The 27,796-nt window shown below is 35.7% G+C and overlaps 1 protein-coding gene across 3 annotated transcripts in view; it reads right to left on the bottom strand.

Moving 5' to 3' along the window:
- The window catches only part of doc2g (double C2-like domains, gamma), a 327,390-nt gene that overhangs the window by 70,365 nt on the left and 229,229 nt on the right, over positions 1–27,796 (bottom strand). For all 3 annotated transcript variants that reach the window (XM_061984408.2, XM_061984407.2, XM_061984409.2), the window contains 3 exons: positions 19,807–19,916; positions 1,989–2,115; positions 499–555 (listed from right to left, as the gene is read on the bottom strand). In XM_061984408.2, the coding sequence (XP_061840392.1) occupies positions 499–555; positions 1,989–2,115; positions 19,807–19,916 (294 nt within the window). The remainder of the gene's footprint in view (positions 1–498; positions 556–1,988; positions 2,116–19,806; positions 19,917–27,796) is intronic.

Raw genomic sequence — 27,796 nt, 5'->3', positions numbered from 1 at the left:
TAAAATAACACACTGTAAGGTTAGTGTGAAATGTACTTATTGATATATTTATGGAGTGCAAGTCTTGTGAATGTAGTTTTTGAGATGCTGTGCAATGACCTTAATAAAAGTGGTTTCAAGACAACTTCCAAGATGTGTCATCCTTTATATTTCAGTCGACTGTCATTTTACTCGACTCGCCTTAGACTAATTCAATTTAGATGACTAGGATAGGACTAAAACTAAAATACATATTTGTCAAAAGACTATAGACTAAACTAAATGAAAAAGTGCAGCCAGTGTAATAAAAGTGTGTCGTTAAAAGCTGCAACATGACACTGCAACGCTGCCCCTGGAGGCCAAAAGCTATTAGCCCTTGTCTCTAGAATCATGAGAAAGGATTAGATAACAAGCACACGGGACTAATAAGTACTAGTTGCTGCTAGAAGCGGCCATGATTTCCCTGCCATGCATCTTTCTTATGCGGGGATGAAATGACAAGAGAGATAAGACGAGTACCTCCTCTTCTGCAGTAGGAGCTCCCTGCTCCACCGCTTGATTGTTGGACTCTTTATTCTGGAACAACACAAACATCATATTGACTGAACATGACCATGACCATCAAACATCATATTGACTGAACATAGAAATCCCACCTGTGCCTCGTTGTCATGGATATTCAGGTGTGAGTGAAAAGAGTGTGTTTTGTCCTTGGAATGCCAGATCAACTCGAGCAACCGATATGAATGTATTGATTAAGCTGATCTCCTAAAGCTTTGGTATAAACTTGAAAATATTCCTTTTTTTTTTTTTTTTTTTTTTTTTTTTTTTTTTTTTTTTTTAGTGTTGCCAATCAACCTATCCCCATAAAACTCACAAAAGATACATTTCTTCATGCATTCAAAAAAAAAAAAAAAAAAAAAAAAAAAAAAAAAAAAACAACTTGAAAATATTCCAATTCTGTCTTGATGGTCCTTCTTACTCAGCATATATGTCATCGAAAGAATTTGGGATTGACCAGTAATTTAGATTCCCTTGGAGGAAGAACTGGTCCGACGCAACAGTAGCTAATTGCATTGTAGATGCACGGTGGTAGAGGGGTTAGTGCATCTGCCTCACAATACGAAGGTGCTGAGTAGTCTGGGGTTCAATCCCAGGCTCGGGATCTTTCTGTGGGGAGTTTGCATGTTCTACCCGTGACTGCGTGGGTTCTACTCCGGCTTCCTCCCACCTCCAAAGACATGCACCTGGGGATAGGTTGATTGGCAACACTAAAATTGGCCCTAGTGTGTGAATGTGAGTGTGAATGTTGTCTGTCTATCTGTGTTGGCCCTGCGATGAGGTGGCGACTTGTCCAGGGTGTACCCCGCCTTCCGCCCGATTGTAGCTGAGATAGGCTCCAGCGCCCCCCGCGACCCCGAAGGGAATAAGCGGTAGAAAATGGATGGATGGATGTCTCAACCTTGGAATGTGAAAACCTCACCCATTGGTTTCTTATCAGTGTTGAGAGGGAGGGAGGGCTTTCTTTTGAGTGAAAAGAGTGTGTTTTGTCCTTGGAATGCCAGATCAACTCGAGCAGCCGATATGAATGTATTGATTAAGTTGATCTCCTAAAGCTTTGGTATAAACTTGAAAATATTCCAATTCTGTCTTGATGGTCCTTCTTACTCAGCATATATGTCATCGAAAGAATTTGGGATTGACCAGTAACTTAGATTCCCTTGGAGGAAGAACTGGTCCGACGCAACAGTAGCTAATTGCATTGTAGATGCACGGTGGTAGAGGGGTTAGTGCATGTGCCTCACAATACGAAGGTGCTGAGTAGTCTGGGGTTCAATCCCAGGCTCGGGATCTTTCTGTGTGGAGTTTGCATGTTCTCCCCGTGACTGCGTGGGTTCTACTCCGGCTTCCTAGGCTCTACATAGTCCATAGAACTGGCGTATACAACAGGTGACCTACCAGTGCAACACAGGTAAACACAGTGTGTATAGACGCATCAAAGTACGTACGTGTGCAATTCTCTCCAGACCCATATTGTAGCGTTTGTTGTCTCCTTCTCGGAGCTTCTTCAGGGCCACTCTCACCTCGCCGATGAATTCATTGCGGCCGAGTCTGTCCATGTCACACACACACAGCCTGCAGCGCACACACACACACACACACACACACACGATTAAATCTTACATGATTAAATCTTCATCGAAACAGGAAGATAAACATCCCATCAATTTGCATCCCAGTGAGAGCAGACATGATACAGTAAGTGATTGTTTTATTATGTTCACAGTATGTAATTCTTAGCAATACTGCTACTTACTGGGTCTCCTTATCATTTAGCTTCTAAAACTTGTAGGTCATCCTCCTTATGTTCAGCTTCAAAAAATATAAGGTTCTGGATCATCATTTGTCCAAAAATGTAGTCTTTGTTGTCATCATTAGTAGTCTTCTTGTTGTTGTTGAAGGAAAGCAAACGTTGTGATGCATCTGTGAAATGAATACGCTGCTGTATGCTTAAAATGAGCAAAATACTTAAATATTACATGTAATTATGAATGTTACTACATGACATATATACTCACATCATGTATATATTACATATTATTATGAATGTTACTAGATACTACATATATACTTACATCATGTATATATTACATGTTATTATGAATGTTACTACATGACATATATACTTACATCATGTATACATTACATGTTATTATGAATGTTACTGCATGACATATAGACTTACATCATGTATATATTACATATTATTATGAATGTTACTACATGACATATACTTACATCATGTATATATTACATGTTATTATGCATGTTACTACATGACATATATACTTACATCATGTATATATTACATGTTATTATGAATGTTACTAGATACTACATATATACTTTATTACATGTTCTTACTTACATCATGTATATATTACATGTTATTATGAATGTTACTACATTACATATATACTTACATCATGTATATATTACATGTTATTATGAATGTTACTAGATACTACATATATACTATACTACATGTTATTATGAATGTTACTACATGACATATATACTTACATCATGTATATATTACATGTTATTATGAATGTTACTACATGACATATATACTTACATGTTAGTATGCATGTTACTACATGACATATATACTTACATCATGTATATATTACATGTTATTATGAATGTTACTAGATACTACATATATACTTTATTACATGTTCTTACTTACATCATGTATATATTACATGTTATTATGAATGTTACTACATTACATATATACTTACATCATGTATATATTACATGTTATTATGAATGTTACTAGATACTACATATATACTATACTACATGTTATTATGAATGTTACTACATGACATATATACTTACATCATGTATATATTACATGTTATTATGAATGTTACTACATGACATATATACTTACATCATGTATATATTACATGTTATTATGAATGTTACTACATGACATATATACTTACATCATGTATATATTACATGTTATTATGAATGTTACTACATGACATATATACTTACATGTTATTATGCATGTTACTACATGACATATATACTTACATCATGTATATATTACATGTTATTATGAATGTTACTAGATACTACATATATACTTTATTACATGTTCTTACTTACATCATGTATATATTACATGTTGTTATGAATGTTACTACATGACATATATACTTACATCATGTATATATTACATGTTATTATGAATGTTACCACATGACATATTTACTTACATCATGTATATATTACATGTTATTATGAATGTTACTACATGACATATATACTTACATCATGTATATATTACATGTTATTATGAATGTTACTACATGACATATATACTTACATCATGTATATATTACATGTTATGATGAATGTTACCACATGACATATTTACTTACATCATGTATATATTACATGTTATTATGAATGTTACTACATGACATATATACTTACATCATGTATATATTACATGTTGTTATGAATGTTACTACATGACATATATACTTACATCATGTATATATTACATGTTATGAATGTTACTACATGCCATGTATACTTACATCATGTATATATTACATGTTATTATGAATGTTACTACATGACATAGATACTTACATCATGTATATATTACATGTTATTATGAATGTTACTACATGACATATATACTTACATGTATATATTACATATTATTATGAATGTTACTACATGACATATACTTACATCATGTATATATTACATGTTATTATGAATGTTACTACATGACATATATACTTACATGTATATATTACATGTTATTATGCATGTTACTACATGACATATATACTTACATCATGTATATATTACATGTTATTATGAATGTTACTAGATACTACATATATACTTTATTACATGTTCTTACTTACATCACGTATATATTACATGTTATTATGAATGTTACTACATTACATATATACTTACATCATGTATATATTACATGTTATTATGAATGTTACTAGATACTACATATATACTATATTACATGTTATTATGAATGTTACTACATGACATATATACTTACATCATGTATATATTACATGTTATTATGAATGTTACTACATGACATATATACTTACATCATGTATATATTACATGTTATAATGAATGTTACTACATGACATATATACTTACATCATGTATATATTACATGTTATTATGAATGTTACTAGATACTATATATATATACTTTATTACATGTTCTTACTTACATCATGTATATATTACATGTTATTATGAATGTTACTACATTACATATATACTTACATCATGTATATATTACATGTTATTATGAATGTTACTAGATACTACATATATACTATACTACATGTTATTATGAATGTTACTACATGACATATATACTTACATCATGTATATATTACATGTTATTATGAATGTTACTACATGACATATATACTTACATCATGTATATATTACATGTTATAATGAATGTTACTACATGACATATATACTTACATCATGTATATATTACATGTTATTATGAATGTTACTAGATACTATATATATATACTTTATTACATGTTCTTACTTACATCATGTATATATTACATGTTATTATGAATGTTACTACATTACATATATACTTACATCATGTATATATTACATGTTATTATGAATGTTACTAGATACTACATATATACTATACTACATGTTATTATGAATGTTACAACATGACATATATACTTCCATGTATATATTACATGTTATTATGAATGTTACTACATGACATATATACTTAAATCATGTATATATTACATGTTATTATGAATGTTACTACATTACATATGTACTGACGGCGTGTATATAAAATGTCTTTTTTAGCGCGCTTTATATGCCGAATAGAGCGACTCTTGTTGGCTTAATGGTTAGCTGACTTTTGCTCATCTTAATTTATTAGTTAGAATGCTTCAAAAAGTTAAAGATGTTTCTGTGTCTTCCATAAATATTTTGAATGATAAGTACAGTTCCCCTTTAGCAACACACAGTAGCCACATTTACATCAAATGAGACATGCTTGTACCATTTTTGTGTGAACGTGTTTCCATTAAAATACCCCGAAGATGGAGAATGTTCTGTCTCCTGCTAATGAGTCGCCCTTCGTGACGCGGTGGTCCTTTAAGGGGTGAAGGAGTCACGATTGGCCGAGGGAGTGCTACAGACAGAAGTGCTTCATGAGAATGAGTCACACGTGGAAATAAAAGAAAACTACATCCTATTCCAAACGCCGGAGGGAAAGAAGGAGATTAGCCCCGAGGCTCAAAACAGCAAATAGCCACCAAGGTCTGAGAGCCCAACAGGAACCACTAACAATCGTAAATAATATCAATCCAATTTAGTCTAATGTCCTCTGAGGCCGGGAGCTAATGTAATGATGTGTGACGATATGTGCACCACCATGCTAGTGCTGGTGTGGCGTCCCCTGCCACAAAAGACCACGGCGGACATGTTTGCCCATAAGAGCTTTCTGAGTCAAAGATGTAGAAACTATTGTTTTTTTACGCCATAATCTTCTGAAAATATGACATTAGGAGCTAAGCAAAAGACGATGGCTGGGCGTGCTCTCCAGAGACTGCAAGGGACAAAGTATCATCAAGCTGGGGGACTTGTACTGGTCCAGAGCAGTCTGTTCTGAGGTCTTCCCTCTGGACCACCACACAACTTCTCACTGACTGTCCATCTTCTCAACACCCCTGAGAATGTGTAGTATATTATACTGTATATACTGTACAACGCCATATATACACTTTATATGAGGGCTGTCAAAAATAATGAGTTAACTCATGGGATTAATCACCAAAAATGATCGCATTAATCATGCATAGTTGCACATTAAAATGATTATTTTTTTAACATTAATTATTTTTGAGATGCCGATCATTGGCAAAGGGTGTGTCAGTCCATGGCGGAGGGTGTGTCAGTCCATGACGGAGGGTGTGTCAGTCCATGGTGGAGGGTGTGTCAGTCCATGGTGGAGGCTGTCAGTCCATGGTGGAGGGTGTGTCAGTCCATGGTGGAGGGTGTGGCAGTCCATGGTGAAAGGTGTGTCAGTCCATGGCGGAGGGTGTGTCAGTCCATGGTGGAGGGTGAGTCAGTCCATGGTGGAGGGTGTGGCAGTCCATGGTGAAAGGTGTGTCAGTCCATGGTGGAGGGTGTGTCAGTGTATGGCGGAGGGTGTGTCAGTCCATGGTGGAGGGTGTGTCAGTCCATGGTGGAGGGTGTGTCAGTCCATGGTGGAGGGTGTGTCAGTGTATGGCGGAGGGTGTGTCAGTCCATGGCGGAGGGTGTGTCAGTCCATGACGGAGGGTGTGTCAGTCCATGGTGGAGGGTGTGTCAGTCCATGGCGGAGGGTGTGTCAGTCCATGGTGGAGGGTGTGTCAGTCCATGGTGGAGGGTATGTCAGTCCATGGCGGAGGGTGTGTCAGTCCATGGCGGAGGGTGTGTCAGTCCATGGTGGAGGGTGTGTCAGTGAGGCAGGGCCTCACCTGCCTCCAGTGACCACACGCCACTGCTAAGATGGCATCAGAATATTACTAATATGTTTTTTATTGGTGAGAATTATTCTGACATTCGTATGGCTTGGTGTCTATTGTAAACATTGTGCAACTTTGACACCGATATCACTTTTTGAAAATGTATATATATATATATATACACGTACCAAAAAGCCCTTGATGAAAGCGGATACAATTTCACCCTCACCTATGAACCCACGCCAGGAAACCAGCCAAAAAAGAACAGAAAACGGAACGACATCATCTGGTACAACCCCCCATACAGCAAAAACGTCTCAACGAACATTGGACACAAATTCCTCAATCTGATTGACAAACACTTTCCCAAAGACAACAACCTAAGAAAAGTATTCAACAAGAACAACATCAAATTGAGCTACAGCTGCATGAACAATATACGACAAATCATCTCAAACCACAACAAAACAATTGCAAATGAGCCGTCGACCCCCAGTCAGAACGACTCCAAAACCAACAAAGCCTGTAACTGCCGAAAGAAACCTGATTGCCCCCTCAACGGGTGTGCTTACAAACATCAGTTGTCTACCAATCTAAGGTAATACGCAAGGACATTAACACATCCGACACATATGTAGGATTAACCGAGGGAGAATTCAAAACCAGATGGAACAATCACAAGGCTTCTTTCAGGAACAAAAACCTGCGAAATACCACAGAACTCAGCAAACACATTTGGGACCTCAAAGACAATAATGTTGAATATTCAATAACATGGCAAATTCTTGCATCCAGCACACCTTACAATAGTGGTAATAAAAGATGCAACCTATGCTTGAAAGAGAAACTGTTTATTATTTACCGTCCAGACCTGTCATCCCTCAACAAGCGCAGCGAAATTGTAACAACATGCCGCCATAGACGGAAACACCTCCTAGGTAACACATGAACCAATCACCACGCCCCTAGGCCAGCCTGTACCCACCCACTCTGTGCCCTATATAAACCATGGTATGCGAATGCTCCCATTAAAATCTCCTGACGATTGAGGGTACCCCCCTCATGAAACAGGCCTGTAGAGATTAAATAGTCTTGTGATTTTTTTTCCCCACACATACATATACATATATACTGTATATATATATATATTAGGGGTGTAACGGTACGTGTATTTGTATTGAACCGTTTCGGTTCGGGTTGGAGGTGTACCGAACGAGTTTCCACACGAACATATTAAGTAGCCGCCTCCGCTTCCTTCTGCCTGTCTCTGTCAGTCCTCTACACAGCACCCAGCATTGTCCCACCCACACAACCATCTGATTGGTTACACACAGAGCGGTAACAGCCAATCAGCAGTGCGTATTCAGAGCGCATGTAGTCAGTGCTTAACGTTTAGCAGGTAATCATCAGGCAGCGGACTCTCCCCAAATGATAATAAACACCTCCCAGTCAACTACTAGTAGCATCACTATGAGCCCGTTGACCTTCTAGAAATATAAAAGGCAGCTCAGCTCGCTCGCAGTCCTGGCTTGAGGTGAAGGCTAATTCGCTTTAAGCGTAACGTTAGCTCATTTTGCGGTGTGTGTGTGTGTGTGTTACGGACAGCAAAGCCCTGTCTGTCTGTTATTTCACTTGACCTTTTTCTGTGTTGATTGAGCTGTGTTGAAGCAGGACATTATGTTAAATGAAGAGTTTCTGTGTCTGATAGTTGATATAATAATGTAAGTGCATCATTAAGCCTACATGAACTCCATGGTGTTCAGGGATGAATAGTCTCTCCGATTGCTATTGTACTATTTTTTCAGCTATAGTTACATTAATCATTAGTAATGCAGCAGCCTAGTTTTGAATTGCAGGGTCCCTGCTTGATACAAATATAACATTTACATAATGAAAATCAACTACAGGCTTCCCAAATGCTGTAATAAATGAAGCATGATGAGTTGACTTGAAACTGTTTAATGTTGCACTTTTTATATGTAGAAGAAAAAGTTTTGTAATTTTATTTAATCTGAGCAACAACTAGAGGCAGTTTAATGTTGATTAACGTGGGCAGAATTATTATAGTGTTCCCAATGTTAAAAGGATAAAGCCATTGTTTACAAATTTGGTAAATAAATAACCCAAAAAATGTATATTTTGTTGTTTTCTTACTGTACCGAAAATGAACCGAACCGTGACCTCGAAACCGAGGTACGTACCGAAACCGAAATTTTTGTGAACCGTTACACCCCTAATATATATATATATATATATATATATATATATATACACATATTGTTGCGTTTTGGACCAGTTGTTCCTCCCAGGGAATTCAAGTCACAATTCGCTCCCAAGTTCTTTCCGACACTTAAAGCTGAGTTGAAAAACCACCAGAGACAGAATAGGTATTTTTGTTGTATATTCTCAAAGCTTTGCCAATATACATTTTGATTGAGACCAGTCTAACCATCTAACATTCTATTGCGCCTCCCAAAATGGTCTGTCTTCCCGATCCCACCACCCTCTCTCTTGTCCCATCTCTGTAGACAAAAACAAATGCTAGTCAAAACACATTCCAAAGAACTCAAGGTTAACACACACAGTATACTTGCTGACAGAGCATCAAGAGAAGAAATGGAAAACACGAGCTGTTTTCAAATATGACAAAGAAATGGAAGAAGTACAACTTAAATTCGGATATATGTACATATCTGCCTCCGACAATATATATATATATATATATATATATATATATATATATATATATACATATATATATATATACAGGTAAAAGCCAGTAAATTAGAATATTTTGAAAAACTTGATTTATTTCAGTAATTGCATTCAAAAGGTGTAACTTGTACATTATATTTATTCATTGCACACAGACTGATGCATTCAAATGTTTATTTCATTTAATTTTGATGATTTGAAGTGGCAACAAATGAAAATCCAAAATTCCGTGTGTCACAAAATTAGAATATTACTTAAGGCTAATACAAAAAAGGGATTTTTAGAAATGTTGGCCAACTGAAAAGTATGAAAATGAAAAATATGAGCATGTACAATACTCAATACTTGGTTGGAGCTCCTTTTGCCTCAATTACTGCGTTAATGCGGCGTGGCATGGAGTCCATGAGTTTCTGGCACTGCTCAGGTGTTATGAGAGCCCAGGTTGCTCTGATAGTGGCCTTCAACTCTTCTGCGTTTTTGGGTCTGGCATTCTGCATCTTCCTTTTCACAATACCCCACAGATTTTCTATGGGGCTAAGGTCAGGGGAGTTGGCGGGCCAATTTAGAACAGAAATACCATGGTCCGTAAACCAGGCACGGGTAGATTTTGCGCTGTGTGCAGGCGCCAAGTCCTGTTGGAACTTGAAATCTCCATCTCCATAGAGCAGGTCAGCAGCAGGAAGCATGAAGCGCTCTAAAACTTGCTGGTAGACGGCTGCGTTGACCCTGGATCTCAGGAAACAGAGTGGACCGACACCAGCAGATGACATGGCACCCCAAACCATCACTGATGGTGGAAACTTTACACTAGACTTCAGGCAACGTGGATCCTGTGCCTCTCCTGTCTTCCTCCAGACTCTGGGACCTCGATTTCCAAAGGAAATGCAAAATTTGCACGGTTGGGTGATGGTTTGGGGTGCCATGTCATCTGCTGGTGTCGGTCCACTCTGTTTCCTGAGATCCAGGGTCAACGCAGCCGTCTACCAGCAAGTTTTAGAGCACTTCATGCTTCCTGCTGCTGACCTGCTCTATGGAGATGGAGATTTCAAGTTCCAACAGGACTTGGCGCCTGCACACAGCGCAAAATCTACCCGTGCCTGTTTTACGGACCATGGTATTTCTGTTCTAAATTGGCCCGCCAACTACCCTGACCTTAGCCCCATAGAAAATCTGTGGGGTATTGTGAAAAGGAAGATGCAGAATGCCAGACCCAAAAACGCAGAAGAGTTGAAGGCCACTATCAGAGCAACCTGGGCTCTCATAACACCTGAGCAGTGCCAGAAATTCATCGACTCCATGCCACGCCGCATTAACGCAGTAATTGAGGCAAAAGGAGCTCCAACCAAGTATTGAGTATTGTACATGCTCATATTTGTCATTTTCATACTTTTCAGTTGGCCAACATTTCTAAAAATCCCTTTTTTGTATTAGCCTTAAGTAATATTCTAATTTTGTGACACACGGAATTTTGGATTTTCATTTGTTGCCACTTCAAATCATCAAAATTAAATGAAATAAACATTTGAATGCATCAGTCTGTGTGCAATGAATAAATATAATGTACAAGTTACACCTTTTGAATGCAATTACTGAAAAAAATCAAGTTTTTCAAAATATTCTAATTTACTGGCTTTTACCTGTATATGCTACTAGTTTCCCTTTGAAGTGGGTGAGATTCCCCTCTCCTCCTCTTCTAGACGTGGAGACATAAGTTATTTTCAGTTCCACAGACAACTTCAGAAAGCAGACGCTCCAAAAACCTGCAGACAAACGTGAGGCAGAAATAAAATAGAAGCATCTCCCGTGTAAACAAAGTATTTGATCCCCCCCCAGGCACCTGAGGCAATCCAATCCAGACCAAGTCTGCATCCAGAACTAAATCGAGTCCGGCATTTGTCTGGCACCAGTCAGTAGTGGTCTGTTAGCAAGATGGAGCGGGAGGAAGAAGACATTAAAGAAAAGCCTTAACACACACACACACACACACACACACACACACACACACACACACACACACACACACACACACACACACACACACACACACACACACACACACACACACACACGCTCAGTGTGCATGATCAAAAAACCTTTCCATCTCCTGTTAATGGCCGCCTGACCACCTTCATGCGATGAAATCCCCCAATGAGGCCATCATAAGTCAGCATGAAAGTGAGGTGATCCCGCCCAGTGAAATGCTACAAAAAGTGGAAGTGTTCCACATTATGGCCGTCACAAATCTTTAAAAGGATTTCAAAGGTGCCTCCATGCCCTGACAGACTGCAGCGACTGATGGCAGGTGGAAGGACATTTGTATCCATCATCTCCTCTTCACATAATACTCTTCGGAAAATGACACTCGTCATACAGGTAAAAGCCAGTAAATTACAATATTTTGAAAAACTTGATTTATTTCAGTAATTGCATTCAAAAGGTGTAACTTGTACATTATATTTATTCATTGCACACAGACTGATGCATTCAAATGTTTATTTCATTTAATTTTGATGATTTGAAGTGGCAACAAATGAAAATCCAAAATTCCGTGTGTCACAAAATTAGAATATTACTTAAGGCTAATACAAAAAAGGGATTTTTAGAAATGTTGGCCAACTGAAAAGTATGAAAATGAAAAATATGAGCATGTACAATACTCAATACTTGGTTGGAGCTCCTTTTGCCTCAATTACTGCGTTAATGCGGCGTGGCATGGAGTCCATGAGTTTCATCCTTTTACGTGACCTCATTCATGGCTTCAGTGGTATCCTCTCCATCCTTACTTTCCCAGCCCGTATCTGTCACTTGTCATTAGTCACGCTGACCCCCCTCCCCTCGCTCACTTTGTTCACACATGACAGTGGACATGCTCTACCAGCGCCACCATGCCGCTCCGTCTGTGTCCTTGGACAGAGGTCACACGGCTTTCCTCTCCTTCCAGGGATGCCGTGGGCGTGCGAGTGGGAGAGGGAGAGGAATTTGTGCCTGTTGTGGGTACATTTATGTTTTTTCCCCTGCATTGGGAGCACACCACTGGTTGCCCTTGACCACCGTACCAAGTGTGCATGTGTGGCGTTTCCTCACATGCATCATCTCATATTATCTCTGAAACACAGTCTGATTCAGCCACAGGATGAGGAGCTTTAGGACGGGAACTGAAACTTGTACATACATATATACAAGTATATATGTAGTATCTAGTAACATTCATAATAACATGTAATATATACATGATGTAAGTATATATGTAGTATCTAGTAACATTCATAATAACATGTAATATATACATGATGTAAGTATATATGTAGTATCTAGTAACATTCATAATAACATGTAATATATACATGATGTAAGTATATATGTAGTATCTAGTAACATTCATAATAACATGTAATATATACATGATGTAAGTATATATGTAGTATCTAGTAACATTCATAATAACATGTAATATATACATGATGTAAGTATATATGTCATGTAGTAACATTCATAATAACATGTAATATATACATGATATAAGTATATATGTCATGTAGTAACATTCATAATAACATGTAATATATACATGATGTAAGTATATATGTGATGTAGTAACATTCATAAAAACATGTAATATATACATGATGTAAGTATATATGTCATGTAGTAACATTCATAATAACATGTAATATATACATGATGTAAGTATATATGTAGTATCTAGTAACATTCATAATAACATGTAATATATACATGATGTAAGTATATATGTAGTATCTAGTAACATTCATAATAACATGTAATATATACATGATGTAAGTATATATGTGATGTAGTAACATTCATAAAAACATGTAATATATACATGATGTAAGTATATATGTCATGTAGTAACATTCATAATAACATGTCATACATACATGATGTAAGTATATATGTCATGTAGTAACATTCATAATAACATGTAATATATACATGATGTAAGTATATATGTCATGTAGTAGCATTCATAATAACATGTAATATATACATGATGTAAGTATATATGTCATGTAGTAACATTCATAATAACATGTAATATATACATGATGTAAGTATATATGTCATGTAGTAACATTCATAAGAACATGTAATATATACATGATGTAAGCATATATGTCATGTAGTAACATTCATAATAACATGTAATATATACATGATGTAAGGTATATATGTCATGTAGTAACATTCATAAGAACATGTAATATATACATGATGTAAGCATATATGTCATGTAGTAACATTCATAATAACATGTAATATATACATGATGTAAGTATATATGTAGTATCTAGTAACATTCATAATAACATGTAATATATACATGATGTAAGTATATATGTCATGTAGTAACATTCATAATAACATGTAATATATACATGATGTAAGTATATATGTAGTATCTAGTAACATTCATAATAACATGTAATATATACATGATGTAAGTATATATGTCATGTAGTAACATTCATAATAACATGTAATATATACATGATGTAAGTATATATGTCATGTAGTAACATTCATAATAACATGTAATATATACATGATGTAAGTATATATGTCATGTAGTAACATTCATAATAACATGTAATATATACATGATGTAAGTATATATGTCATGTAGTAACATTCATAATAACATGTAATATATACATGATGTAAGTATATATGTCATGTAGTAACATTCATAATAACATGTAATATATACATGATGTAAGTATATATGTCATGTAGTAACATTCATAATAACATGTCATACATACATGATGTAAGTATATATGTAGTATCTAGTAACATTCATAATAACATGTAATATATACATGATGTAAGTATATATGTAGTATCTAGTAACATTCATAATAACATGTAATATATACATGATGTAAGTATATATGTCATGTAGTAACATTCATAATAACATGTAATATATACATGATGTAAGTATATATGTCATGTAGTAACATTCATAATAACATGTAATATATACATGATGTAAGTATATATGTAGTATCTAGTAACATTCATAATAACATGTAATATATACATGATGTAAGTATATATGTCATGTAGTAACATTCATAATAACATGTAATATATACATGATGTAAGTATATATGTCATGTAGTAACATTCATAATAACATGTAATATATACATGATGTAAGTATATATGTCATGTAGTAACATTCATAATAACATGTAATATATACATGATGTAAGTATATATGTCATGTAGTAACATTCATAATAACATGTAATATATACATGATGTAAGTATATATGTCATGTAGTAACATTCATAAAAACATGTAATATATACATGATGTAAGTATATATGTCATGTAGTAACATTCATAATAACATGTAATATATACATGATGTAAGTATATATGTAGTATCTAGTAACATTCATAATAACATGTCATACATACATGATGTAAGTATATATGTCATGTAGTAACATTCATAATAATATGTAATATATACATGATGTAAGTATATATGTGATGTAGTAACATTCATAAAAACATGTAATATATACATGATGTAAGTATATATGTCATGTAGTAGCATTCATAATAACATGTAATATATACATGATGTAAGTATATATATCATGTAGTAACATTCATAATAACATGTAATATATACATGATGTAAGTATATATGTCATGTAGTAACATTCATAATAACATGTAATATATACATGATGTAAGTATATATGTCATGTAGTAACATTCATAATAACATGTAATATATACATGATGTAAGTATATATGTCATGTAGTAACATTCATAATTACATGTAATATATACATGATGTAAGTATATATGTCATGTAGTAACATTCATAATAACATGTAATATATACATGATGTAAGTATATATGTCATGTAGTAACATTCATAATAACATGTAATATATACATGATGTAAGTATATATGTAGTATCTAGTAACATTCATAATAACATGTCATACATACATGATGTAAGTATATATGTGATGTAGTAACATTCATAAAAACATGTAATATATACATGATGTAAGTATATATGTCATGTAGTAGCATTCATAATAACATGTAATATATACATGATGTAAGTATATATGTCATGTAGTAACATTCATAATAACATGTAATATATACACGATGTAAGTATATATGTCATGTAGTAACATTCATAATAACATGTAATATATACATGATGTAAGTATATATGTCATGTAGTAACATTCATAATAACATGTAATATATACATGATGTAAGTATATATGTCATGTAGTAACATTCATAATAACATGTAATATATACACGATGTAAGTATATATGTCATGTAGTAACATTCATAATAACATGTAATATATACATGATGTAAGTATATATGTCATGTAGTAGCATTCATAATAACATGTAATATATATACATGATGTAAGTATATATGTCATGTAGTAACATTCATAATAACATGTAATATATACATGATGTAAGTATATATGTCATGTAGTAACATTCATAATAACATGTAATATATATACATGATGTAAGTATATGTCATGTAGTAACATTCATAAGAACATGTAATATATACATGATGTAAGTATATATGTCATGTAGTAACATTCATAAGAACATGTAATATATACATGATGTAAGTATATATGTCATGTAGTAACATTCATAATAACATGCAATTTATACATTATGTAAGTATATATGTAGTATCTAGTAACATTCATAATAACATGTAATATTTACGTATTTTGCTCATTTTAAGCATTGGGCGGCGTATTAATTTCACAGATGCATCACAACGTTCGTTATTTCCTTTAACAACAACAACAACAACAACAAGAAGACTACTAATCATGACAAACTTCATGAGAGACAACAAAGACTACTTTGGGACAAATAACGATCAGAACCTTATATTTTTGAGTCTGAATACAAGGAGGATGATCTACAAGTTTTAGAAGCTAGGTGACAAGCAGATCCAGCAAGTGCTAAACAAGAAATACAAATTACGAACATAATAAATCATCACTTACTGTACAATGTCTGCTCTCACTGGGATGCCGACTGATGAAATATTTAGATCTTCCCGTTTACATGAAGAATTAATCATAATCCTTATTGAAGGGTTTTAAAAAAAAAGCATCTTTTTGTGTCTTTCTCGTTACACTTTTTGGACTTATTAAATGTATTCATTTTTTGTTATTCAAACTTGCCTCCCGTCTCTGCATCCCGGGGTCACCCCCTTGACCAGTTCGTAACAGATGGCGACCTTTGCACATTTATATCGATACGGTACCGATTCCCGGTACCTGGGATATTGCTACTCAATGGTTCTAATTTTGACAATAAAATCGAATTATTTATTTAATGTTTATTTATCCAACTATCTATATATTTATTTTTGGGAGGTCGTAAGAAACCGGAACAAATGAGGCAAGGTTGGTTGCATGAACAAAGGCACGCGCAGTCTGGTCACCAAGCACAACAGGAAGTGATCACTGAGCAATGGGAGGGACATGCTACCAGCCAATCAGGTAACAGTATCAACCATCACCAGCTTGCTGTCTCGCTGGTGATTCTCTGCATGGATTGAGAAGAGTCAGTAAAGATGAGTGCTGCAGGGAGCCAAGCAATTGTGGATGAAACAGGAAAAGTGCTGCAGGAAGCGAATAAATTGTGGATAAAACAGGAAAAAAGCTGCAAAAAGTGAATAAATTGGGGATAAAACAAGACAAGTGCTGTAAAAAGCAAAGAAATTGTGGATAAAACAGGAAAAATGTGGCAGAGAGTGAATAAATTGTGGCTAAAACAGGAAAAGAACTGCAGAAAGTGAATACATTGGATAAAACAGGAAAAGTGTTGCAGAAAGTGAAGAAATTGTGGATAAAACAGGAAAAGTGTTGCAAAAAGTGAAGAATTTGTGGATATTGGAGGAAGAGTGCTGCAGAGAGCAAAGTAATTTTGGATAAAACAGGAAAAATGCTGCAGACAGTGAAGAAATTGTGGATAAAACAGGAAAAATGCTGCAGACAGTGAAGAAATTGTGGATAAAACAGGAAAAATGCTGCAGACAGTGAAGAAATTGGATAAAACAGGAAAAGTGTTGCAGAAAGTGAAGAAATTGTGGATAAAACACGAAAAGTGTCGCAGAAAGTGAAGAAATTGTGGATAACACAGGAAAAATGCTGTATAAAACAAAGAAATTGTGGATAAAACAGGAAAAATGCTGTAGAAAGTGAAGAAATTGTGGATAAAACAGGAAAAAAGCTGCAAAAAGTGAATAAATTGGGGATAAAACAAGACAAGTGCTGTAAAAAGCAAAGAAATTGTGGATAAAACAGGAAAAATGTGGCAGAGAGTGAATAAATTGTGGCTAAAACAGGAAAAGAACTGCAGAAAGTGAATACATTGGATAAAACAGGAAAAGTGTTGCAGAAAGTGAAGAAATTGTGGATAAAACAGGAAAAGTGTTGCAAAAAGTGAAGAATTTGTGGATATTGGAGGAAGAGTGCTGCAGAGAGCAAAGTAATTTTGGATAAAACAGGAAAAATGCTGCAGACAGTGAAGAAATTGTGGATAAAACAGGAAAAATGCTGCAGACAGTGAAGAAATTGTGGATAAAACAGGAAAAATGCTGCAGACAGTGAAGAAATTGGATAAAACAGGAAAAGTGTTGCAGAAAGTGAAGAAATTGTGGATAAAACACGAAAAGTGTCGCAGAAAGTGAAGAAATTGTGGATAACACAGGAAAAATGCTGTATAAAACAAAGAAATTGTGGATAAAACAGGAAAAATGCTGTAGAAAGTGAAGAAATTGTGGATAAAACAGGAAAAGTGTTGCAGAAAGTGAAGAATTTGTGGATATTGGAGGAAAAGTGCTGCAGAGAGCGAAGTAATTTTGGATAAAACAGGAAAAGTGCTGCAGAAAGTGAAGAAATTGTGGATAAAACAGTAAAAATGCTGTAGAAAGCAAATAAATTGTGGATAAAACAGGAAAAATGCTGCAAAAAGTGAATAAATTGGATAAAACAGGAAAAGTATTGCAGACAGCAAATAAATTGTGGATAAAACAGGAAAAGTGTTGCAGAAAGTGAAGAAATTGTGAATAAAACAGAAAAAATGCTGTAGAAAGTGAAGAAATTGGGGATAAAACAGGAAAAATGCTGTAGAAAGTGAAGAAATTGTGGATAAAACAGGAAAAGAGCTGCAGAAAGTGAATAAATCGTTGCTAAAAGAGGAAAAGTCCCCTCAACAGTATATATGGCAGTTTTTTGGATGTTTTCAAACGGACTGTCGTCCTTCGCCGCGCTCACCTTTTTTTTTTTCTTTTCAACCCTCGTCCGTTCCCTATTCTTGTATACGGAAACAACAGGTAGGAACTAAAGTGCAGGACTGTATCAATAAAATAACAGAACAGAACAAGTTTGCCACTTGACTAATTTGGTTCAATAATATCTCAACAATAATTCATGCGTAACAAAAACTCATTTGTATACTTAATAAAGTTACTGTTTACATTTGCACACTTTCTTACATTTTATTAAGCATTTCTTACTTATTAAGTGTTTATTTAGATTTGACAACATTGTTGACCTTCATTGCTTGTGCGGACTTTCCCTTCTGCCTGGATTATCATCGGAGGAAAGTTACTTTCCACATGCAAATGTTAACTTTTAATATGTTTTTCTCCTGGTCCTTAGGTTCCATCCTTCATGAAAAACTGTCAGCATGGTGGCACATATGGCCCGGCCCTAGGGTAAACGCTAGTCATCCCTAATTGGGACGAGATGGCAGAGCTTGACCTTGGTACCTGCATGTGGGCAGGGTCCCTGCACACCTGAGCATGCAGGGAGTGTCCCTGCACACCTGAACATGCGCAGCAGTCACAAGAAATGAGCTGGAAAAGCCCGTAGGAAAGGTAGAAAAAAGGTGTGTCCACCTGGGAAGATCCAGTACAGCTCATGGCCAGCAGGTCTTGTGTCCTACCTCAGAGTCTTGGTGGTCATATCAGCCGCTGTGATTCCGTGGTAGACCAAGGTCTCGTTCCACACGGGGTTGAGAGTGTTCTTCAGGGTCTTGGTGCGTAACTTGTTGGCCTAAGAGAGAGAGTCGGGGGTCAGGTGGGAAATTCATCACATCACAGCAGAAAAAGGGAAAAAAAGGAGAAGGGATAATTAAAAAAATGAGGTAATAATTAATGTGAGTCTCTGTGGAGATGCTGGACATTTGTGGAGTGAGTGTGAGAGGCCACCAGGTCTCCCCGGCCTCACCTGTGCAGGTGTCTGCCTGCCAGTCTAACCAAACTAGTACGTCTCGCTCAGAATGAAAATGGGAATCAACCTCCATCTCCTCGCTTGCTGCCGCCTTCCCTGCGCTCGCCTTCAGCAGGTGGAGGATTTGACCTCAATAACATGCGTCTCTTTAATGGCTGCTGGCTAATGATGCAGAGTACTTGGAAAACTTTCTTCTCTTCACCTCCTCATCCAACACTGAATTACACTCGGCCTCATTTTTGTATTTACTGTATTTTCCCGACCATAGGGCCGCACCGGATTATAAGGCGCACCGCCGATGAGCGGGTCTAGTCAGGTCTATTTTCATACAAAAGGCGCATTAAAGGAGTCATATTATTAGGGCCCGCATGGCCCATTGCATAAGGACTCCCATAGGGAGTCCTTATGCAATGGGACTTAAGGACCTATTGAATTTGTAAGGTTTTATTATTAGGGCCCGCATGGCCCATTGCATAAGGACTCCCACAGGGAGTCCTTATGCAAGGGGACATAAGGACCTATTGAATATGTAAGGTTTTATTAGGGCCCGCATGGCCCATTGCATAAGGACTCCCATAGGGAGTCCTTATGCAATGGGACTTAAGGACCTATTGAATTTGTAAGGTTTTATTATTAGGGCCCGCATGGCCCATTGCATAAGGACTCCCACAGGGAGTCCTTATGCAAGGGGACATAAGGACCTATTGAATATGTAAGGTTTTATTAGGGCCCGCATGGCCCATTGCATAAGGACTCCCATAGGGAGTCCTTATGCAATGGGACTTAAGGACCTATTGAATTTGTAAGGTTTTATTATTAGGGCCCGCATGGCCCATTGCATAAGGACTCCCACAGGGAGTCCTTATGCAAGGGGACATAAGGACCTATTGAATATGTAAGGTTTTATTAGGGCCCGCATGGCCCATTGCATAAGGACTCCCACAGGGAGTCCTTATGCAATGGGACATAAGGACCTATTGAATTTGTAAGGTTTTATTATTCTTTATTCTTCCGCCGCCACTTTAAACTGTAATTTGACCCACTTAACATGCTTCAAAACTCACCATATTTGACCCACACATCAGGACCTGCGAAAATTGCCTTTTTAAAAAAAAAAAACGAACCACAAAACTCAAAATTGCGCTCTAGCGCCCCCTACGAAAAAAAAAACTAGACTGCCTGTAACTCCCACTAGGAAGGTCGGAGAGACATGAAACAAAAACCTTTATGTAGGTGTGACTTAGACCTAGATTTCATAATAGTACATTCTCCGGCAAAAATCAACAGGAAGTTGGCAATTCCCCCTTCAAGACAAAAAATTTACTAAAAACAGTCACTTTTGCCTCTTTGAGCTGTAATTTGACCCCCTTAACATGCTTCAAAACTCACCGAACTGAACGCACACATCAGGACTGGCAAAAATTGCGATCTAATAAAAAAACCTAACCCCAAATCTCAAAATTGTGCTCTAGCGCAATTTTTGAATAAAACGCAGAAAAAACTGCTCCCCGGAAGAAAAAAATGACAAAACTGCCTGTAACTCCCACTGGGAAGGTCGGAGAGACATGAAACAAAAACCTCTATGTAGGTCTCACTTAGACCTGCATTTCATAAATCGACAACCCCCAGCAAAAATCAACAGGAAGTTTGCTATTCCCCCTTCAAAACAACATTTTTGTAAAAACCGGTCACCTTACTTCAAACATTATCTCCTCTGAGCGCGTTTGTCGTTTCGGCTTCAAACTAACACAGGAGAGAGATTAAACCCTTGTGTATAAAATAACAGAACAGCCTTTTAATACCGGCTCCGGTTTTGATTTTATGACCCTTCAAAGAGCCGCTGCGCTGATGCTGCTGCGCTGCTGTTTTTTCAAGAAGACTGCTTAAAAGCAGGAAGCACCAGCGTGCCCACACAATGCAGACAAGGTAGGTACACTACACAAAAGTATTGGGACAATTCGGACTAAAAGTAGACAAAAGTATTGGGACACTTATGACGAAAACTGAACAAAAGTATTGGGACACTTACACTAGAAAAAATTATTAGGACACTTAGGAATACCACTGAACAAAAGTATTGGGACACTTGGGACTAAAACTTGACAAAAGTATTGGGACACTTATGGCTACCACTGAACAAAAGTATTGGGACACTTAGGACTACAACTGGACAAAAGTATTGGGACACTTAGGATTACAACTGGACAAAAGTATTGGGACACTTAGGACAACAACTGGACAAAAGTATTGGGACACTTAGGATTACAACTGGACAAAAGTATTGGGACACTTAGGACTATAACTGGACAAAAGTATTGGGACACTTGGGACTACAACTTGACAAACGTATTGGGACACTTATGACTACCACTGGACAAAAGTATTGGGACACTTACACTGGCCAAAAGTATTGGGACACTTAGGACTACAACTTGACAAAAATATTGGGACACTTAGGACGAAAACTGGACAAAAGTATTGGGACACTTACACTGGACAAAAGTATTGGGACACTTAGGACTACAACTGGACAAAAGTATTGGGACACTTAGGATTACAACTGGACAAAAGTATTGGGACACTTAGGACTATAACTGGACAAAAGTATTGGGACACTTGGGACTACAACTTGACAAACGTATTGGGACACTTATGACTACCACTGGACAAAAGTATTGGGACACTTAGGACTACAACTTGACAAAAGTATTGGGACACTTACACTGGACAAAAGTATTGGGACACTTAGGACTACAACTTGACAAAAGTATTGGGACACTTAGGACGAAAACTGGACAAAAGTATTGGGACACTTACACTGGACAAAAGTATTGGGACACTTAGGACTACAAATTGACAAAAGTATTGGGACACTTAGGACTACCACTGAACAAAAGTATTGGGACACTTCGGACTAAAAGTAGACAAAAGTATTTGGACACTTATGACTACCACTGGACAAAAGTATTGGGACACTTACACTGGACAAAAGTATTGGGACATTTAGGACTACAATTTGACAAAAGTATTGGGACACTTAGGACGAAAACTGGACAAAAGTATTGGGACACTTACACTGGACAAAAGTATTGGGACACATAGGACTACAACTGGACAAAAGTATTGGGACACTTAGGATTACAACTGGACAAAAGTATTGGGACACTTAGGACTATAACTGGACAAAAGTATTGGGACACTTGGGACTACAACTTGACAAACGTATTGGGACACTTATGACTACCACTGGACAAAAGTATTGGGACACTTAGGACTACAACTTGACAAAAGTATTGGGACACTTACACTGGACAAAAGTATTGGGACACTTAGGACTACAACTTGACAAAAGTATTGGGACACTTAGGACTACAAATTGACAAAAGTATTGGGACACTTAGGACTACCACTGAACAAAAGTATTGGGACACTTCGGACTAAAAGTAGACAAAAGTATTTGGACACTTATGACTACCACTGGACAAAAGTATTGGGACACTTACACTGGACAAAAGTATTGGGACATTTAGGACTACAACTTGACAAAAGTATTGGGACACTTAGGACGAAAACTGGACAAAAGTATTGGGACACTTACACTGGACAAAAGTATTGGGACACATAGGACTACAACTGGACAAAAGTATTGGGACACTTAGGATTACAACTGGACAAAAGTATTGGGACACTTAGGACTATAACTGGACAAAAGTATTGGGACACTTGGGACTACAACTTGACAAACGTATTGGGACACTTATGACTACCACTGGACAAAAGTATTGGGACACTTAGGACTACAACTTGACAAAAGTATTGGGACACTTACACTGGACAAAAGTATTGGGACACTTAGGACTACAACTTGACAAAAGTATTGGGACATTTAGGACGAAAACTGGACAAAAGTATTGGGACACTTACACTGGACAAAAGTATTGGGACACTTAGGACTACAAATTGACAAAAGTATTGGGACACTTAGGACTACCACTGAACAAAAGTATTGGGACACTTCGGACTAAAAGTAGACGAAAGTATTTGGACAATTAGGACTACCACTGGACAAAAGTTTTGGGACACTTACACTGGACAAAAGTATTGGGACACTTAGGACTACAACTTGACAAAAGTATTGGGACACTTAGGACTACCACTGGACAAAAGTCTTGGGACACTTACACTGGACAAAAGTATTGGGACACTTACGCCTAAACTTGACAAAAGTATTGGGAAACTTAGGACTACAACTTGACAAACGTATTGGGACACTTATGACTACCACTGGACAAAAGTATTGGGACACTTAAGACTACAACTTGACAAAAGTATTGGGACACTTACACTGGACAAAAGTATTGGGACACTTAGGACTACAACTTGACAAAAGTATTGGGACACTTAGGACGAAAACTGGACAAAAGTATTGGGACACTTACACTGGACAAAAGTATTGGGACACTTAGGACTACAAATTGACAAAAGTATTGGGACACTTAGGACTACCACTGAACAAAAGTATTGGGACACTTCGGACTAAAAGTAGACAAAAGTATTTGGACAATTAGGACTACCACTGGACAAAAGTTTTGGGACACTTACACTGGACAAAGGTATTGGGACACTTAGGACTACAACTTGACAAAGGTATTGGGACACTTAGGACTACCACTGGACAAAAGTCTTGGGACACTTACACTGGACAAAAGTATTGGGACACTTGGGACTACAACTTGACAAACGTATTGGGACACTTATGACTACCACTGGACAAAAGTATTGGGACACTTAGGACTACAACTTGACAAAAGTATTGGGACACTTACACTGGACAAAAGTATTGGGACACTTAGGACTACAACTTGACAAAAGTATTGGGACACTTAGGACTACAACTGGACAAAAGTATTGGGACACTTACACTGGACAAAAGTATTGGGACACTTAGGACTACAAATTGACAAAAGTATTGGGACACTTAGGACTACCACTGAACAAAAGTATTGGGACACTTCGGACTAAAAGTAGACAAAAGTATTTGGACAATTAGGACTACCACTGGACAAAAGTTTTGGGACACTTAGGACTACAACTTGACAAAAGTATTGGGACACTTAGGACTACCACTGGACAAAAGTCTCCTGTTGCGTTGAGGATCTTTAACTAGAATTTTTGCAGTGGATTCTCTAAAAAAGCAGAATGCTCCTGTCATAGAGGATCTTTGACTAGTCTTTTTGCAGTAGCTTCTTAAAAACAGCAGAGTCCTCCTGTCATATAGAGGATCTTTGACTAGCATTTTTGCAGTACATTCCTTAAAAAGGAAAGCAGAATACCTCTGTCTTATAGAGGATCTTTGACTAGCATCTTAGCAGTATATTCTTTAAACAAGTAAAGTGCTCCTGTTTCGTTGATGATCTTTAACTAGCATTTTTGCAGTAGATTCTTAAACAGCGGGGTGCTCCTGTTGCGTTGAGGATCTTTGACACAGGTTTTTGCTGTAGATTCTTCACAAAAGCAGAATGCTCCTGTCATAGAGGATCTTTGACTTGCATTTTTGCAGTAGATTCTTTAAAAAAACAGCAGTGTTCCTGTCATATAGAGCAGTGGTCCCCAACCACCGGGCCGCGGCCCAGTACCAGTCTGTGGATCGATTGGTACCGGGTCGCACAAGAAATTTAAAGAAATAAAAAAAATATAAATTTTATATATATACATATATATATATATATATATATATATATACATACATACATACATACGCAAGGACGGGGAGTGGAAGAAGTGTCAAAAGATGGCGCTAACTGTTTTAATGACATTCACACTTTGCTTCAATCAATAACGGAGCAGCATCTCCTCATCCGTGGCTCACTAGTGCAACAACAACACCCGAAATGTGTCCCGTGAAAAACCGTCCGACCGGAACTCTCTAATAACAGTAAGTGATTGTTTTATTATATTTGTATTTCTTGTTTAGCACTTAGCAATACTGCTACATGATGCTTAGTGATTGACTAAAGCTGGATCTGTTTAGTACACAGCTTCTAAAACTTGTAGATCATCCTCTTTATTTTCAGCCTCAAAAATATAAGTTCTGGATCATCATTTATCCCGACGTAGTCTTTGTAGTCTCTCATGAAGTCTGTCATGATTAGTAGTCTTGTTAAGATAGCAAATTTAATACGCCGCCCTATGCTTAAAATTATCAAAATACGTATATATTACATGTTATTATGAATGTTACTAGATACTACATATATACTTACATCATGTATATATTACATGTTATTATGAATGTTACTACATGACATATATACTTACATCATGTATATATTACATGTTATTATGAATGTTACTACATGACATATATACTTACATCATGTATATATATTACATATTATGAATGCTACTACATGACATATATACTTACATCATGTATATATTACATGTTATTATGAACGTTACTAGATACTACATATATACTTACATCATGTATATATTACATGTTATTATGAACGTTACTACATGACATATATACTTACATCATGTATATATTACATGTTATTATGAATGTTACTACATGACATATATACTTACATCATGTATATATTACATGTTATTATGAATGTTACTACATGACATATATACTTACATCATGTATATATTACATGTTATTATGAACGTTACTAGATACTACATATATACTTACATCATGTATATATTACATGTTATTATGAATGTTACTACATGACATATATACTTACATCATGTATATATTACATGTTATTATGAATGTTATTACATGACATATATACTTACATCATGTATATATTACATGTTATTATGAATGTTACTACATGACATATATACTTACATCATGTATATATTACATGTTATTATGAATGTTACTACATGACACATATACTTACATCATGTATATATTACATGTTATTATGAACGTTACTAGATACTACATATATACTTACATCATGTATATATTACATGTTATTATGAACGTTACTAGATACTACATATATACTTACATCATGTATATATTACATGTTATTATGAATGTTACTACATGACATATATACTTACATCATGTATATATTACATGTTATTATGAATGTTACTACATGACATATATACTTACATCATGTATATATTACATGTTATTATGAATGTTACTACATGACATATATACTTACATCATGTATATATTACATGTTATTATGAATGTTACTACATGACATATATACTTACATCATGTATATATTACATGTTATTATGAATGTTACTACATGACATATATACTTACATCATGTATATATTACATGTTATTATGAATGTTACTACATGACATATATACTTACGTCATGTATATATATTACATATTATGAATGCTACTACATGACATATATACTTACATCATTTATATATTACATGTTATTATGAACGTTACTAGATACTACATATATACTTACATCATGTATATATTACATGTTATTATGAATGTTACTACATGACATATATACTTACATCATGTATATATTACATGTTATTATGAACGTTACTAGATACTACATATATACTTACATCATGTATATATTACATGTTATTATGAATGTTACTACATGACATATATACTTACATCATGTATATATTTCATGTTATTATAAATGTTACATATATACTTACATCATGTA

The sequence above is a fragment of the Nerophis lumbriciformis genome, linkage group LG25 (assembly GCF_033978685.3).
Source record: "Nerophis lumbriciformis linkage group LG25, RoL_Nlum_v2.1, whole genome shotgun sequence".
NCBI lineage: Eukaryota > Metazoa > Chordata > Actinopteri > Syngnathiformes > Syngnathidae > Nerophis > Nerophis lumbriciformis.
This window is presented reverse-complemented; position numbering and strand designations above follow the sequence as displayed.